This window comes from Plectropomus leopardus, chromosome 3 (genome assembly GCF_026936395.1).
Source record: "Plectropomus leopardus strain MGB_pleo_1.0 chromosome 3, ASM2693639v1, whole genome shotgun sequence".
NCBI lineage: Eukaryota > Metazoa > Chordata > Actinopteri > Perciformes > Serranidae > Plectropomus > Plectropomus leopardus.
Genome location: NC_142178.1, coordinates 4280001 through 4296128, shown reverse-complemented (window position 1 = coordinate 4296128; position 16128 = coordinate 4280001). Strand labels below are relative to the sequence as shown.

Below are 16128 nucleotides of genomic sequence, written 5' to 3'. Positions count from 1 at the left end.
GTATGTCCTTCAACCACGTTCTACATCTGTCTCTTTAAAATAATAAAAAATAAATAAAATAAATGTAACATCAGACATGTGGAGTTTGCTGATGTGCTCAAGCTTTTTGACCTATTTTCAAGTTTAATTATCTGAGTTTTACACCGTAGGATGATTTTATTCATGTTAAACACATTGTATAGGATTTGAATTGTGATACTTAATGACTATTTAAGTGTCACAACAATGAATAATTATTTAGTTTAACCAACAATGTGGAATTAAAAAAAAAGAGTTATTCGAAGTAGACTAAATATTTTCATATTTTAAAGCACATAGTGCTTTATGAGCTTTAATTTGACATGGACAAACTGTGGAGGCCTACTTTGTTAGAAAGTCTTTTTTTTGAAATGTAAATGTATCTTTTTTTCTGAAAAGAAGAGGATTTTGAGGAGCAAAACGTCCTAACCTTGGGCTAACAAAGGCATGTGTGAATCGAGCATACAGCAAAGAACCTTCGAGAGAGAGCGGGTGAGACAAAAAAGCTATAAAATATACTAAATGAAAGGAGAGAAAAAGGGCAGTGAGGTGAGAAAGAAGGACACCACATAGACTTTAAGGCGAGGAGTTAAAACGGCTTAATTTCTGTGGTGAACAAAAAGGTCACAGACTGTTTTTCAGGGGCACCCCGAGAGAGAGAGACTGAAGCACACACACACACCTGTCCCTGAGGAAAAGATCGATACACACACACTGATACCGCCACGAGGACAGAATCCGCTCGATGCTCATTCACACTACCGTGGGCAGAGGCACCGATCAATAAACACACACACGTACAGGTGTCACCGCTACTATCTAAAGAGAGGCCAATCAATGCTCACACACTGATATACCTGTACCAATCAGCTGCTGTGTGCTCACACACACTCTCCTGTCTCTTTCAGCCTTTTTAATACACTCCCTCCTCCTCACTTCTCTCTCTCCTCCCATCCTTCTTACAACAACACACCTCTCCCTCCTCCCCGGCTATCTCCCCCTCTCTCTGGTCCATACAGAGTACAGTTCTCCTATGTAGCTGAATCATGTTAAATAATGTCACCTCTCGCTCTGATCCACCACATACAGCTCAAACAAATCAAAAAGGCACACAGGAGTTGATTTTTTGATTTGGATTTGAAAAGTTAGGATTGTAAAATTAAAAGGAGGGAAATTCTCGCTTCAAATATCCCAAAGGAGAGAGTCTACACTCCCTGCAGCAGCCATAGGGTGGCGCTCTGGTCTTAACCCAGCCCAGCGGGCTCCTGACAACACTACCAGGAGGGAAAAAGTCACTGTGACTTGTGTGTGTTGTATGATTTAACGCACGCATTTATGCATGATCTTCACATGCATTAATGCAGCCTGTGTATGAACAGCAGGTCGCTCAACTTGCACTGCCCTTCCTGCCTTTGCTGACCCCTCTCCGTCCATCCATTACCACCTCACTGTACTGCTTCCTAACCTTCCCTTTTCTCTGGTTTTCTCACTCTGTCCTCGCCTTTTTTTCTTTCTCCTGTGTTGCTGACTGGTATGCAGAAAAAATGGTTGTCTTTGCCTTTCGATCCTTCGTCCAAAATGTCTACGGAAAAACACAGCTGCTAAGTTCACGCACATGTGACGAAAAAAATTCTATGCTATGTATTAATTGTTTAAAGCCTTTTTTAAAGCAGAAATGCCAATAGTTTGCTGGATTCAGTCTTAGAATTGGCTGCTTTTCTGATAGAATTTATTATAAATTCAACATCTTTTGACTGTTGGACAATCAGTCTTTTATTTGTCAAATTAAATTATACAATGTAAAACGCCACTGAAATGTGATCTCATCAGCTCCTTTTACTTATGGAATTTGGTCCTTTTTTGCATTTTCTTCCATTGTTGGCTGCTGCTTTATAGTTGCCCATGTGATTCTAGGAATCCATGATTTCTGGTTGTGAAATGACTTAACTGTCCACAAATCCCGACCTCAACAAGACGGCCGTAATTTGAAAATGTCACCTCGGAAACTGAAAGCCTGAAATGGACATTTTTCAGAAATTTCTGGCATTTCACAGGCAAACCATTTAAATTTAAAAAAAAAGGATTATTGAAAGAATCATCAATAACTTCAAAATATGATTTTTGACCTGATGAAAATCCAAGTAGGATCAAAATGTTGTCTTGCGTGGCATGGAGTAAGTGTGCAGATGTTGTTTTGTCTTTCTGAGGTATTTTTAGGAGTAGTAGTATGAAGTCTTTTTGGATGCCTGTTATTGATTGGCTTAATATAAACAACATGACATCGCCACATGACATATAATACTATTTAAGAACAGAAACACTAACACAATAACAAAATTTAAAAAAGTATTTTGGTATAACCCAGTCTGATTCAAAGAGTAATGGCTTCCCCCTGAAGCCGGGTTGCCCAAATTTTTTCCCTTGGAAAGCGAAAATTTAACCTTAATGTTGGGCCGTGGGCCAAAAGCAAACACCACATGTACCGTACTGTATTGTATTTTTTACAATGCAAAATGGTACTAGGATCCCAAGTCCCTGAATTGTAAAGCCTTTTGTCGATGTGCCACTGTGTCTGCCTCTCTGTTTCTTTCTTTCCTCACTCAAACTGACTTCCTGGGCAAAGTGTCGTAATAATAATAATAATGATAATGATAATGATAAGAATAAGAATAAGAATAAGAATAAGAATAAGAATAAGAATAAGAATAAGAATAAGAATAAGAATAAGAATAAGAAGAAGAAGAAGAAGAAGAAGAAGAAGAAGAACAACAACAACAACAACAACAACAACAACAACAACAACAACAATAATAATAATAATAATAATAATAATAATAAGGGATACTTATTTAAAGAGCATGTTACCTCAAAAAATTTTTAAAATGATATATTTTATAAAATAAATGATTTAAAGCATTTTTTTTGCCAGAAACCTCAGGTGGGCAAAATTGAACATTATGGGACCCTGGGGTTGGGCAACCCCAGGGTTTATCACACACTCATTAATTTGTAGTGGGACGCCATGATTAAACACCTGCTGCCACAAAGAGATTTTCTACTTTTGGAGCTGGACTCTTTTAAGAAATAGATCTTCAATACCACACTCTCAGAGCGCAAAGCATACTCGGGGCAGAGACGGAGCAGCGCAACACCAGACCCAGTGAAAGTGCAACTTCATTGTTCATTCTGCCAAGTCTAAAAGTTTGCTTTCACTCACAAACTGGTGCTCCTCTCATCCGTCAGTCTTATCCGTTCAGCTCTGAAAAGATCGATCAATCAATTATTCACCGTGTGAGTCACAAACTGCTGCTGAGGAAAAAGATAACACATGGAGAGCTCCACCTGCGCTGCTTTCACAGACCCGCAAAAACCTCTGAATTTAATGAGGGGACACAGAATAATACACAGGGACAAGCAGGCATCAAAAACAAACAACAACAAAAACCCTGAAAGTTTCCATAAACTCACATACACATACAATCACACTCCATTTTGCACTGACAATCAACAAGCAGAGGGAAATCAAAGCTAAAGAGGCATGATTCAGTGCTGCCATGAGAAAAGTGATTTGTGTTAGAGACACAGGTGACATCATCGCCATCAAAACAAACAACAACAGTGACTCAACCTTACACCCACCACAGACATATTATGAATATTTGCATCCTAAAAAAATCTTGCTAGGATCCATAAAACATCATACCAATGCTAAATAAGATTATATGGGGGATTTCTTTCAATGACATTTTGCATGTAGGGTACTTCGTGAGAAAGACACAAAGATGGAAGGCGGTAGACAGATGGGGTCTGCAGAGAAATGACCCCATGCTGTATGCAAAACCAGGCTGTCTGTAGGCGTGTGTGTGGGTGAGCGAAAGAGAAAGAGAGACGGAAAAAGAGTTATTGAAGTAAACCTGTTCATCCAAGCAAATCTTTTTGTGTAAATATTACAGTTGTGTAATAAAATGTCTTCAAAACCGTATGACAGAGACAAGATGAAAATGTTGTGGAGAGCTTTTTACCCCATTTACTCCTCTCTATATATATTTGCCGGGGTGTGTGTGGGTATTTGTGTGTCCATGTGTGTCAGTATCTTACTTTCTCAGTAAATACCCCGGGGGCTTTGTGGTCTATACTGTGCGGTTTGGAGGAGTTTGTTAGTTGAGGGCCAGGTGCAGGCAGACAACACATACACTCACGGAAGATAAACGGACCTGGTGGGCACACGCGCACACGCACACACACACACACACACACACACACACACACACACACACACACACACACACACACACACGAAGGATAAATGGACCCAGTAGCAGGGAGGTCTGACAGAATGCCTTTTCACACCTGGCTGAGCCCAGCGGAAGGTGACAGAGTCACATCTCCCAAAGCAAACACACACACACCATCACACCAACACACACACACCTTCTCACATTGGGGAGTTCAGGGTCATAAGCAGCATCATGAATAAAATGAGGCTGTCTTAAACAGAAGGAGCCCTGTGTATGCATGTGTGTTTGTGTCTGTGCGAGCCCCTAACCCCCATGCCAGTTTGGATCTGTAACGACCTTCTGTTCCCAGTGCTTAAATGGCTTAAATACTTCAATTAGACCTGGGTCACAATCCTCCACCCGTTAAAGCATGCCGTCACACGCAAACACACACGCGCAAACACACAAAAAAAGGTGGTTTCGTCATCTTGCAAAGGATTTTTCTGGCGCTCTTTCATCAGCATCTTCTCCTCTTGCCTGCTATTCAAAGTTTCACAATAAAACATCCCCCACCAACACATGAGCAACTATTAAACTTAACTCCCATCCTCTGTGCCAGCATCTCCCCTGGAACTTCTCTGTACTGTTCCCTCCTCCTTTCTCCTCCCTCCGTCTCTCCCGCCGTGCTACCCTAGCGCTAACGATGCTGCCTTTTCATTAGACAGCCCCTGCTAATTAATCTCCATAGAGGAGAGTGACAGACCTCCCCCAACACATACACACACACACACACACACATACACACAAAGTGCACGCCAAGATATATGCAAACACACACTCTTCTTCCCACTCTCTCTCTCGCTCCCTCGTCCCGAGTGGCGTTGGCAGCCCATTTCATGCTTTATCACGTCTTTTAATTGACAAACAAGCTGCTCTTTTCTCTTAGGCTGAGGTCTATATCACCCCCTCGCTCAGATGCACACACACACACACACACACACACACACACACACACACACACACACACAAACACACACAAATACATACATAAAGAGCCAAGATCTCAGATTTTGGATAAACATACACACATACACACACACACGCACACACACACACACACACACACACACACACTTAAACACACAAATAAGCAAATGCATCCCTGCTGACATATGGCCCATGTGACTGTCACACAGTTTTCTACTCTTTGACACATTGTCTCTGTGTGCGTGTGCGTGCACGCTCGCGCACACACACACACACACACACACACACACACACACACACACACACACACACACACACACACACACACACAAACACATAAACACACACACACACACACACACACAGAGCCACAGATGTCAAATGTGCACTTAGGTTGAAAATGAAGCCCAATAAAAGTAAAGGTTCCCATCACTCAAGGCACTTCCTTAATCTTATGAGTTGTTTTTTTTTTCCCCCCTGCAATGGTTCACTTATCAGCTACAGGGCGAGGTCAATACCAATCACAGCTGACTTATTGATTTTGAGTGATTATGTGACATTCTTTCTGGGGATTTCTTTTTTGAAAATCCACATGCTAAGAGACAAATTTTCTGGTTCTTGTCACGTTTCTCAAATCTCTTTAACTGTTGGTTTGATTTTGACGGACACTGAAAGACACCGCAGATGAGAAAGCAATGTGTCAGGCGGTATCGGTATTACAGTATATCAGGGTATTTAGGAATCATAAAGATATATTTCAATACCATCAAAAATACAGACTCTACTTGTTCTCTTAAATTGATTCGGAGATGCTGTATTGAGGTGATGTAGTGCACACCACACGCCACCAGGGGTCTTTGTGGAAAAGGTAGCAGAGTTGAGAAAGAGCGTGACTGCAAGTGGTGAGGATAACGTTACAGGTCTAGAAAAATAAGAAAAATGCTTCTGACCCTGTCTGGGAGTATTGCCAACATAATCTCAAGACCACTTTTTCCTAAAAAAAATCAGTTAACTAATAAATCTATTAATTTAATTTAAATCAATTTAATTTAAATTAAAGATGTAAAATTTAAGTGAGGTTGATAGGCTATGAATGCTGTCAAAGTATATGCAATATGTTGCTTTTAACTTTGACTGAGGAAAAAACTCATTTTGAAACAAGCAAATTTGTTATGTTTTTCCAAATAATGATTAACAGATTAATCTATTATTAATTTTACACATTAATCAATGCTTACAATTTGAAACCCTAGCCATTATCCACAAATGAAGTGTTTCTAAGATTTGCGGTAAGGGTACTACTCGTGGAAATTGGGGCACTTCAGCAGATGTGGGATTTGTTTTTAAATGTTTATTTAAAAATGTAAGGGGGTAAATTATTGAAAAAAAGTTTGAGAACCACAGCGCAAAAGCACAACCTTCACTCTAGCACTTCTGTTTTAAGCTTTTTCTTACTGTGTAAATTATAGCACTGAATATAATTTAAAAAGTCTCCTTTGCAAGATCATTTTCTACAAGAATTCAGATCATAAATTAAAATTCTTGAATGTTCTTTTGTTACAGCATATTCTGTACAGTAAGATTTGAAATATTTCTGTTCTGATGAGGCAGGTTCTGCATGTGTGTGCTGCTGCCTTAGTCCCCCCCTCTTCACCACCACCTTGTTCTTTTACATTTCTCGGCTTTTAATTGGGACTCTGAGCAGAAGTACTGCGTCCACTGGGATTCTACTAAATTTGACACAAGTTGGGCACAAACTGTGAGTACACTCTATATACTTAAAATGAGTACACTTGAAGGTAAACTTTGTTGTATGTCAAATGCATGTGCATCTTATGTTATCTATATATAATGAGATGTCATAGCTTGTTCATGCTGCTGAATAAATACTCACTGAAGTGTATCATGGAGATACACTTCAGTGTTATGACCTGTGTAGTTTTCTGTGTACCTGGCTTTTGTTCTCTGTTTCAGTAAGCTCCCAATTAACTCCTCCTGTCCAATCAGTGGTACCTGATCCCACGACAAAGGGCCCTTCATCCACCTCACTCGCTCTCTCTCTCTCTCTCTCTCTCTCTCTCTCTCTCCCTTAGCTAGCAGGAGCACAGTCTTCTCACACACACACACACACACACACACACACACACACACACACACACACACACACACACACACACACACACACACACACACACACACACACACACACACACACACACACACACCTGTGTTTGCTCCTTGAAAAAATATCTTGCACAGAGCTCCAGTTATCACTTCTGCATTGCATTTGATGAAGAGTAGTTTTTTTGCCACTGTGGTGCATTAAATAACTGGGGCCCTGCAGTATTTTTTTTTTTTTGCCTTTTTACTTGTCACTCATCTTTAGTTCGGTGTGTTTGGTTCGAGTTTGTATTGGAAGTATGTGCATGCTTTTTCTTCATTATATATGACACCCTCATCTAGAATTTATCCATGCCTACAGAGTGATAATCCCACTGATGAAAAGATAAAGAAAAGTGCTCAGGTGAAAGTGTGTGAACAGCATGAGTGTGGAGTTTGCTGACAGTGTTGGTTTTGTGTACTTACCGTGATGTGATACTGTCTCCAGATCTCTGGACAAGCCTGAAGAGAGAGAAAACACTTGATATGGTCATCTGTTACACAAAGACATACTCACTTTAATGGAGGACATAAAAGGAGCTCAACAGATTAAAAAGAGTGGTGTGAAAATGTCTAAAAATAACCTGCAGCATGTATCTCTTAAAGGGATAGTTCTCCACAAAATCAAAAGTACATATTTTCAATCTTACCTGTGGTGCTATTTGTCAGTCTGGATTGTTTTGGTGTGTGTTGCCAAGATATCGGCCGTAGAGATGTCTACCTGCTCTCCAATATAATGTAACTAGATGGCACTCAGCTTGCAGTGCTTTAAGTGCTAAAAAGTTTCAAAAACTCAACAGCAATGCCTTGTCCCAGAAGTTACGAGCTGGCTACTCAAGATAGTCCACAGACCTTGTTGTGAGCAGTTTAATGCAGAACTACAGGTATTTTCTTCCAACCAAACTACACCCACCAACCACATCACCATTCAGAAGGAGGCATGCATCTACTGCTAGCTCACCTAGCAATGCAACAGCTCAGCTGAGGAGGATGCCATTGATGTTTACATCTAACTGTTATGAATATGAGCCTCTCATCCATGAGTAGATGCATGCTTCCTTGTGCATGATGATTCTGTTGGTGGGTGTAGTTTGGTAGAGACAAAATAGTTCCTTCATGAACCTGCTCACAACAAGGTCTGTGGATTATCTTGCGTAACTGGTTCATGATTTCTGCAAAGAGACATTGCTATTGAGTTTTTAAAATTTATCTTTGTTTGGAGCTTTGAGCACCAAAAGCGGAGTGCCATCTAGTTCCATTACGTTGGAAAGAAGGCCGACATTCTCTACGGCCGATATCTCCAACACTCTGCAATTCACAGCAAAACAGCCTGGATTTATTAACAGCACAACAGGTAAGAGTAAAAATTGGTCATTTTTATTTTGGGTTGAACTGTCCCTTTAATTCTGAGAAATTCACATTTGCACAAATAGGATATTAAAGACACATTTAGGCAGATGCTGACTAACAAAGAGAAGACAGGAGGTCAAAAGGAAACTGGAAAAAGGCCATGGTGTCATTTGTTCGCCTGACTTTTTAAATCTCTCCCTCTGTCTCTCACTGAACATTCATCAACCCGATTCCTCGGCAACAGCCTGCTTCCCTTCCATGTGTCCCTGTGCAGCCAGTCACTCAAACAGTCAGTAAGTAAGGCAGTCAGTTGTTTTGTCCCGGTGTGGCTAAAGCATTATCTCCGGGGCTTCGCCACGCTGTTCCTTAAGCGTTCCGACATCCTTTCCCAACCGCCGCCACTTCCCACTGGGAAATTGAAAATGCCGCAGTCGCCGCAGGCAACAAGATTTATCTACTTACACACCTACTGAGTGAGAGAGACAGAGAGAGAGAGAACGAAAGAGGAGAAGAGCAAGATTTAAGCCTGTCCTGCGAGGATGTTTATTTTTCTTTTGCATACACTAAACAAGTTCTTATACAAATTTGCATGATATGCAAATCCTTGTCACACTAAAAAATGACTATTTGACATAAAAGTGATGTTCAAATCCAGACCTCTAAGCCTGCGAAGAACGCTGGCCACTTTTTTCAGGCTTAATCTGAGCTGTTAGATTTGAATACAGACATGGGCAAATATGAATTTCGATAGCTGTATCCTCCTCCACCTCTCATCTAGCTTTCTTTTCTTCGACAACCCCCCTCCACCACACCCACACCAGCTCCCTCCCGTTTTTTGCTCTCTCCCTCCAGACCGCCGGGGTAGTGTGTTGTTGTCGAGGGCGACAGGCGAGGCGAGCGACACACTCGCGCTCCGTCAACCGTCTGTCTTTAATGAGAGACACAGAAAGGCCCAGGGGACAGAGACCTGACTCTCTTTCTCTCTCAAACACACACACCAACACATACAGTATAATTTGTGAGTGTAAGAAAACAAAAGTTATGCGTTCCGAGAGGAGGGTAATTACGATACCGCACAACTTTGCACTTGTGTTTGCTCTTAAAAAACAATATGCAAAGGAGAGAGGAAGAACAAGATGAGCGTGAGGATCCGGAGGAAGCAGAGAGGAAGAATGAATGAGAGAGAAAGAGAGAGGGAGAGAAAAAATGGGCGGTGTGTGTCCTGGTCTCCCCTCTCCCTCTGGTGTTCACCTGGTTACTCATCCATTACACAGAGCACAGTACGTATGACTGACTGACAGAGAGCGAGAGAGCGGGGAAGAGAGCGAGAGAGGTGGGGGAGACACAGGCAGCTCTTACATGCACAGGGTTTTCCATTCTACGGCATTAGTGTAAATGGGCAAGGTAATGAACGTTGCGGTGGGATAATTGTCATTGATGGTCATTAGATTCACCCTTCACTGCCAACACACACACACACACACACACACACACACACACACACACACACACACACACACACACACACACACACACACACACACACACACACACACACACACACACACAGTGTGCGTGCCCACAGCTGGAATATGCAGCATGGCAGAGACATAACTAAGCTGTAATTGCTGAAGTGTATCAATTAATGTGAACAGCAGCGTGTGCTGACCCCCGGTCACTCATTATTACTGGGAGAGGAAAGTGGGGGAGAGAGCGAGGAAAAAGAGGGGGAAAATGAGGGAGAAAGGAGGAGAAAAAATGAAGAGGAAATAAAAGCAAACACTCTATACTTATGTTAGAAAAGGTGGCTGGTGCTTCATCATGTTTACATTCGACACTAATTGTTCTTTGTTCTTACTACAAGCCGAACACCCCCCCTCCTACACAATGTGTGGCCATGTAGCTGTGCTCTCTACCAGTAGCATGGAGATAATTGAATTCAAAGCTTGCTAACTCCATTCTCTCCTTTTTACTATAAACAATATGTCTTCAAATCCTGACTGTACATTTGCTAATAACTAATTTAATTGTATTAATAGGGTTTCCTATGTGCATTTCACACATGGATTTGAATTGTGTTTAACTACATTACCCACATGTAACTGCTTGACAGGTGTGCTATCTGGACTTCATACACTGTATTTAAAGATGGATGACGCGTCCCCGGTAATCCACACGATGCACAAGTGAAGCTAAAATATGGTGGACATGGCCACTGCTATCTCCGCAGCAGGGGCGTTCTCGCCAAAAACACCCATTGACCACTCACCAGCAGCTCGACTGAATGTGAGTGCATGGACTGACTGTAGAATTTAATAACTCATTAAAACCAAGTTTATCATAAAAACCATCACTTGAGCAAACATCAGGGCGATGAGAACTACCTTCTGTGTCAGAAACCATCTTTGGAAAAAAAATGACTTGGTGTGTACTTTGAGTTTTTAGTTTGGCCTTTGTCCCATTCACTAACATTAAGGGGGCAAGCTTCATGACCTATACTGCAGCCAGACACCAGGGGGCGATTGAGATTGGAAAGCTTTACTTTGGGGGGAACCGCCATGTTGTCCATCTTTATATACAGTCTATGGTTGGACTCCCTTGTGTCAGATAGACCACATGGCCAACAGTATGTGGACACACAGTAAAACAAGCATTGTTGCTTTTAATGGCTTTCACTTCACCTGCTAATTACTTATCCTGTGGATGAAACATTTCCTTGAACATTTGTGTAGTTTTGACTGCCAGGAAACGCTTCAGGGCAAATCACTCTTTTTACATTACTCACATATCCATAAGCTATATTGCACTATTTATTATATCTGAACTATTTATCACATTGGAACTATACATTCCATTTGCACAATAATCCTTCACTGCATAATAGAAAAACTGTACTTCCGTGCTTACACCAGCATTTCCACACTATCCATGTCCTGTGCATATAGATGGCAGAATTGAGAATAGAGTTGACTTTGACTTTGTGTGCTTCTCAGGCTGTGCTACATAGTTCGAGCTTGGCCCTTCTCTGCTCACTATGGTACATCTCAATGCTTTGAAATACACAATATCTCAAACTATAATGCACTTCAAAAGCTGTGGCAACATTTTCGAATGGCGCCTATCTGTCTCAACATGCCAATGCCGCATTGCACAAAGCGAGGTCCATGAAAAAGAAAAAAAAAGGTTTTCCAAGTTTGGTGTAAAGGAACTTGACTGGTCTGCACACAGCGCTGACCACAACCCCTCTGGGATGAACTGGAACAGTGATTTTAAGCCAGGCCTTATGAACCAGCATCAGCACCCAACCTCATTACCACCCTTGTGGCACAATGGTAGCCAATTCCTGCAGCCAGGTTCCAAAAGGTCTTCCCAGAAGAGTTGAGACTTTTAAAGTAGCAGATTAATGCCCAAGGGTTTAAGAATTGAGATTTTCTACAATTACACTGAACATACAAAAATACTTTCAGCCATGTGTTGTGATACAGGACCCTGATGGTGCTAGGTTTGGCTTTATTCCTACATGCCTGCATTGGACTCAAATGTGCAAAGCTGCCTCCTTATTTTAAATGAAAATGAAACAAACACAAAACTGTACTTACATCAAAAAAGTGCCCCGTCATGCCGCAACGATGGCATTGTTTGTGCCAGTACGCTCTCTCGCTGCAGGAATCATAGAGGTGCCCGGGCAGGCCACAGTTGTTGCAATGCCTGTTGGGACATTCACTGGACAGGTGGCCTGGGTTGCCACAAAGGAAGCAGGGCGAACACTTCTGAACACACACACACACACCCACACAGAGATACACAGATACACATATTACACAGCTAGTAGATTTACGTACTTGTACTCATCAGTGTGTATAAGCTGTACATGCTTGTGTGCACTGAGTGGAACTGACTTTGGGCTCAGGGCAGTTCTTGGAGAGATGTCCGGTCTTGTTGCAGTTTCTACACTCCACGTTCTTGTTAGTGTAGTATCTGTTTGACAACCGCTGCACCGTTAGCCTGGCACCCTTGTCTTTGTTATAGATCCGAGCCTGAAACACACACATCATTTACTTATAATTTTGTACACACAAAGAACAAAAGTTTAACTGTCAATCATTGATTTCCATTGAAACACAGAAATATTATTTTCCAGCTCTCTGTTACAACTGACAAAAACTCTTACTCTTGGATAAGATAGTGCTTTTCCATTCTGGGAACACCAAGTCAAACCATGCCGCCTTGATTTGCGATTCAGATTTAGTTCCGTTTAAACGCACCAAGTTGCGCCTGACACGGACCATCTCTGGAGTTGAGCTGAGGCGCACCCGACCAGCTCCAAGCAGGTTGCAGTGACATCAGATGAGCTTCTTCATCATTATTCATAACGTAAATAAAGCGCCAATAAAGCGCCTGTGCAGCTCAAAGGCTACCAGCGGCTACTGGGAACTTTTAAGGTGGAATGTTTTCTTGCATGTTACTGAGTGCATGCATTAAAGTCATGAATCCTATGATAACAACAATTAACTTGTTAACAAATGTTTTTATGACAACTCCATTTTTGTTATTGACTCTCTTGCAGGAAATGCGCTTTAGTGATGATTTGACCTTCAAAAGTTTAAAAAAATATATTCAACCAGATTATGAAGACTGCAAATTTTCATTTTCTGCACTTGGAGAAAAAAAGGGGTGGAACCAGGCCATGTTTGCACGTGTATGGAAAAGTGAGTCCGCCATAAACCTTTAATTAGGGCTGCTCAATTATGTCAAAAATCACAATCACAATTTCTTTGGTCAATACTGAAATCACAATTATTTAATTAATTAATTATTGTATATACTAGTCACTGACCAAAAGCCTCTTTTCGTCATCTTGGCTGAAGGTACACTAAACATCTCAGAGCCTGGCTGAGAGTGAGTTTGGGCATTTAGCGAGGAGCAGAAAGCACCCTACTCTAAAGGGAAGGGGTGGGCTGGATTTATAACACAAGACAAAATCAGACCATCATTGGGAAAAGGACTGCAGCACAAAAAAGATTTTATCTTGAGTAACTTGTTTTTATACACACTAAAAGCCATCATAATTGGAAAAAAAATCTACTCTGTAGAAAGACCTCTGAGGACAAGAGTGGTTAAATGTTAGGATAAATATTACATACTGTGAAGCTGCTAATGTCCACATACCTCCTTGTCCTTGGATGAAACCAACCAGCTGCTCTCTTCTTCTTCTTCATCTGGCAAGACAGAAAAAAATGCATTTTAAAATAATGCATATCTTCTTAATTTTCTTAAGTTTAGGATATTATTTTCAATTATATATACTAATTCATTAACAATTTTAAGTAAATGTTTTCGTTAATTTACCCAGTAGTGTAATTTTGATCCCAGCAAAAAGCAAACTTTCTTTTTTTTTTTTTTTTTTTTAAATGTTTGTCAAAATGCAGGTTTCTTAAAAAGGAAATCTTTGGGCTAAATGATTCCAATCATCACACAAAAAAATAAAAAAATGATGAGAAGAATGGGAATTTACAAAATGATTTGTTACAAATGTCTGTTAGTGTATCTTTAAATCTATGCAAAAAATAAAGGTGTTTTTTTCTTTCCCCAGTTTGTTTTTGTTACACAAACAATATGACAAGAATTGCAATCAGGATCTGATAAAGAACTAAAGCTGGTAAATTCTCGACAATATCCGGAGTAAGTTTAGCTTCCCATAAGAAAAGAACATGCATGCGCGCACACGCGCCCGCAGGCACACACACACACTGAGAAACTGACACAGTGGCAGCCCAACACATCTGTATGAGAGTGGCACTAACAGCGCCCTGAGGGAGACCACTGTATTCTCCTCAGGCCCACAGAACTGTAACTGACATCCAGAAATTGTAACGTACACACAAACACACACACGGAAACACACACAGACACGTGTACTCGGCATAAATTATGTGCTGATAGCAATGACCCACACATGCTTTCACAAACACATACAGACACACCCACCCATCGACCCCCACGATTAGCTGGTTGACAGTCTTTAGCCTTTGGACAAACATACAGCCTTGAGCCATAATCAAATATTACAGTCTTCTTTCCACCCCTCGCTCTCTCTCTTTCAGTCTTTTTCTTGACTCTCTCTATCCGCTACCTTATCACAATTCTGCTCAGCCCTCCTTCCTTTGCTTTCGCGCTCTCTCTCTTTCTCTCTCTCTCTCCTTGTTTTGAACCTCTCCCCCCCCCTCCTCCCCGGGCGTGCGGCTGCAGAGGGAGGTTATCACCTCTCTTCTCCGTCAAACAAATTAAAATGGCTGCTGTTTGGATGGGGCTTTTTTCTGCCACGACCTTCACCTCAAAAAACACACACACACACCCTTGAGAGAAACTCAACATCCTGTTCATCACAGCAAAAGCTTTTTGGCTCCAATTTTCAATGATTTTTATCTCATAACGTCACCTGGATTTATTAATTTGTGCAGATGAAAACCTTTAAATATGCTTTAGATGCTGGACGAGTATATATATATGCAGAACGTATTTATTTTGGTGATACACACACTAGACCATAGAGCGTGTATGAGCCAACACAATGTTCATCCTGTTTTTCAGCGAGGCTCCTCTATCAAAAAAACAGTCTACCAAGAATTGACACTAACTATGAAGTTGGTCCATTGAAACACAGTAATACACATTTTCCATCAAATTAGCACATGTATGCACGTTTTCAAATGTGAAAACACCTGCTAAAAATAAGCGATAGACTCCTTTCACATTACCAGTAGGCCAGAGCTGTGCACTGGGCTCTGAAGCAGAGAAGCAGGCCTTTCTGTTTTTTTTTTTTAGTTGTGTGTAACGTTCACTTTCAGGGCAAAAATCAGGTTAGTAAACAGTTGAAAGCAGCATGGAGGCCAGTGAAAATGCTACAATTGTTACTTAATGTTTATATCTCTTACTTATTTCAAACTCGGTGCAGACTATATTTGGAGCAACGGGGCTAAAATAAGCGCATCCAACTGAGTGTTGTATTTCTATCCCTGCCAATCAGAGCTGATCAGACTCGGAGCTGATAAATACCCATGAGGACTGCAGAGTCATTTGATCCAGGTGTGAATGCCTATTGTAATCTTGCCCATTACACACAAAAGCCAGATTTTAGCGGGTGTTTGTGCAGTGGGAACAGGCTTGAGAGACAAAGATGGACTCCTATTTTACTTTAAGGTGTATTATACCTTTAAGATTCATATCTTTGTCTCTGGCTCTAAAAAGGACTGGGTAATGACAAAGAAAGAGTTTAAGTAAAGCAATGTGTAGTGACCAACCTAAAACCAAACAAATAATAGACAAAAGCAGTTTTAAAAAGTAGTATTTAAAGAAATATTCACAGAACACACACAGATTACAATTGCATATTTTT

The 16128-nt window shown here is 41.0% G+C and overlaps 1 protein-coding gene across 1 annotated transcript in view; it reads right to left on the bottom strand.

Annotated features, from left to right (window-relative positions):
- The window catches only part of zcchc7 (zinc finger, CCHC domain containing 7), a 65320-nt gene that overhangs the window by 17134 nt on the left and 32058 nt on the right, over positions 1–16128 (bottom strand). The window contains exons 4-7 of the mRNA XM_042485013.2: positions 13902–13951; positions 12632–12769; positions 12332–12502; positions 7809–7844 (exon numbers count right to left, since the gene is read on the bottom strand). Of these exons, the coding sequence (XP_042340947.1) occupies positions 7809–7844; positions 12332–12502; positions 12632–12769; positions 13902–13951 (395 nt within the window). The remainder of the gene's footprint in view (positions 1–7808; positions 7845–12331; positions 12503–12631; positions 12770–13901; positions 13952–16128) is intronic.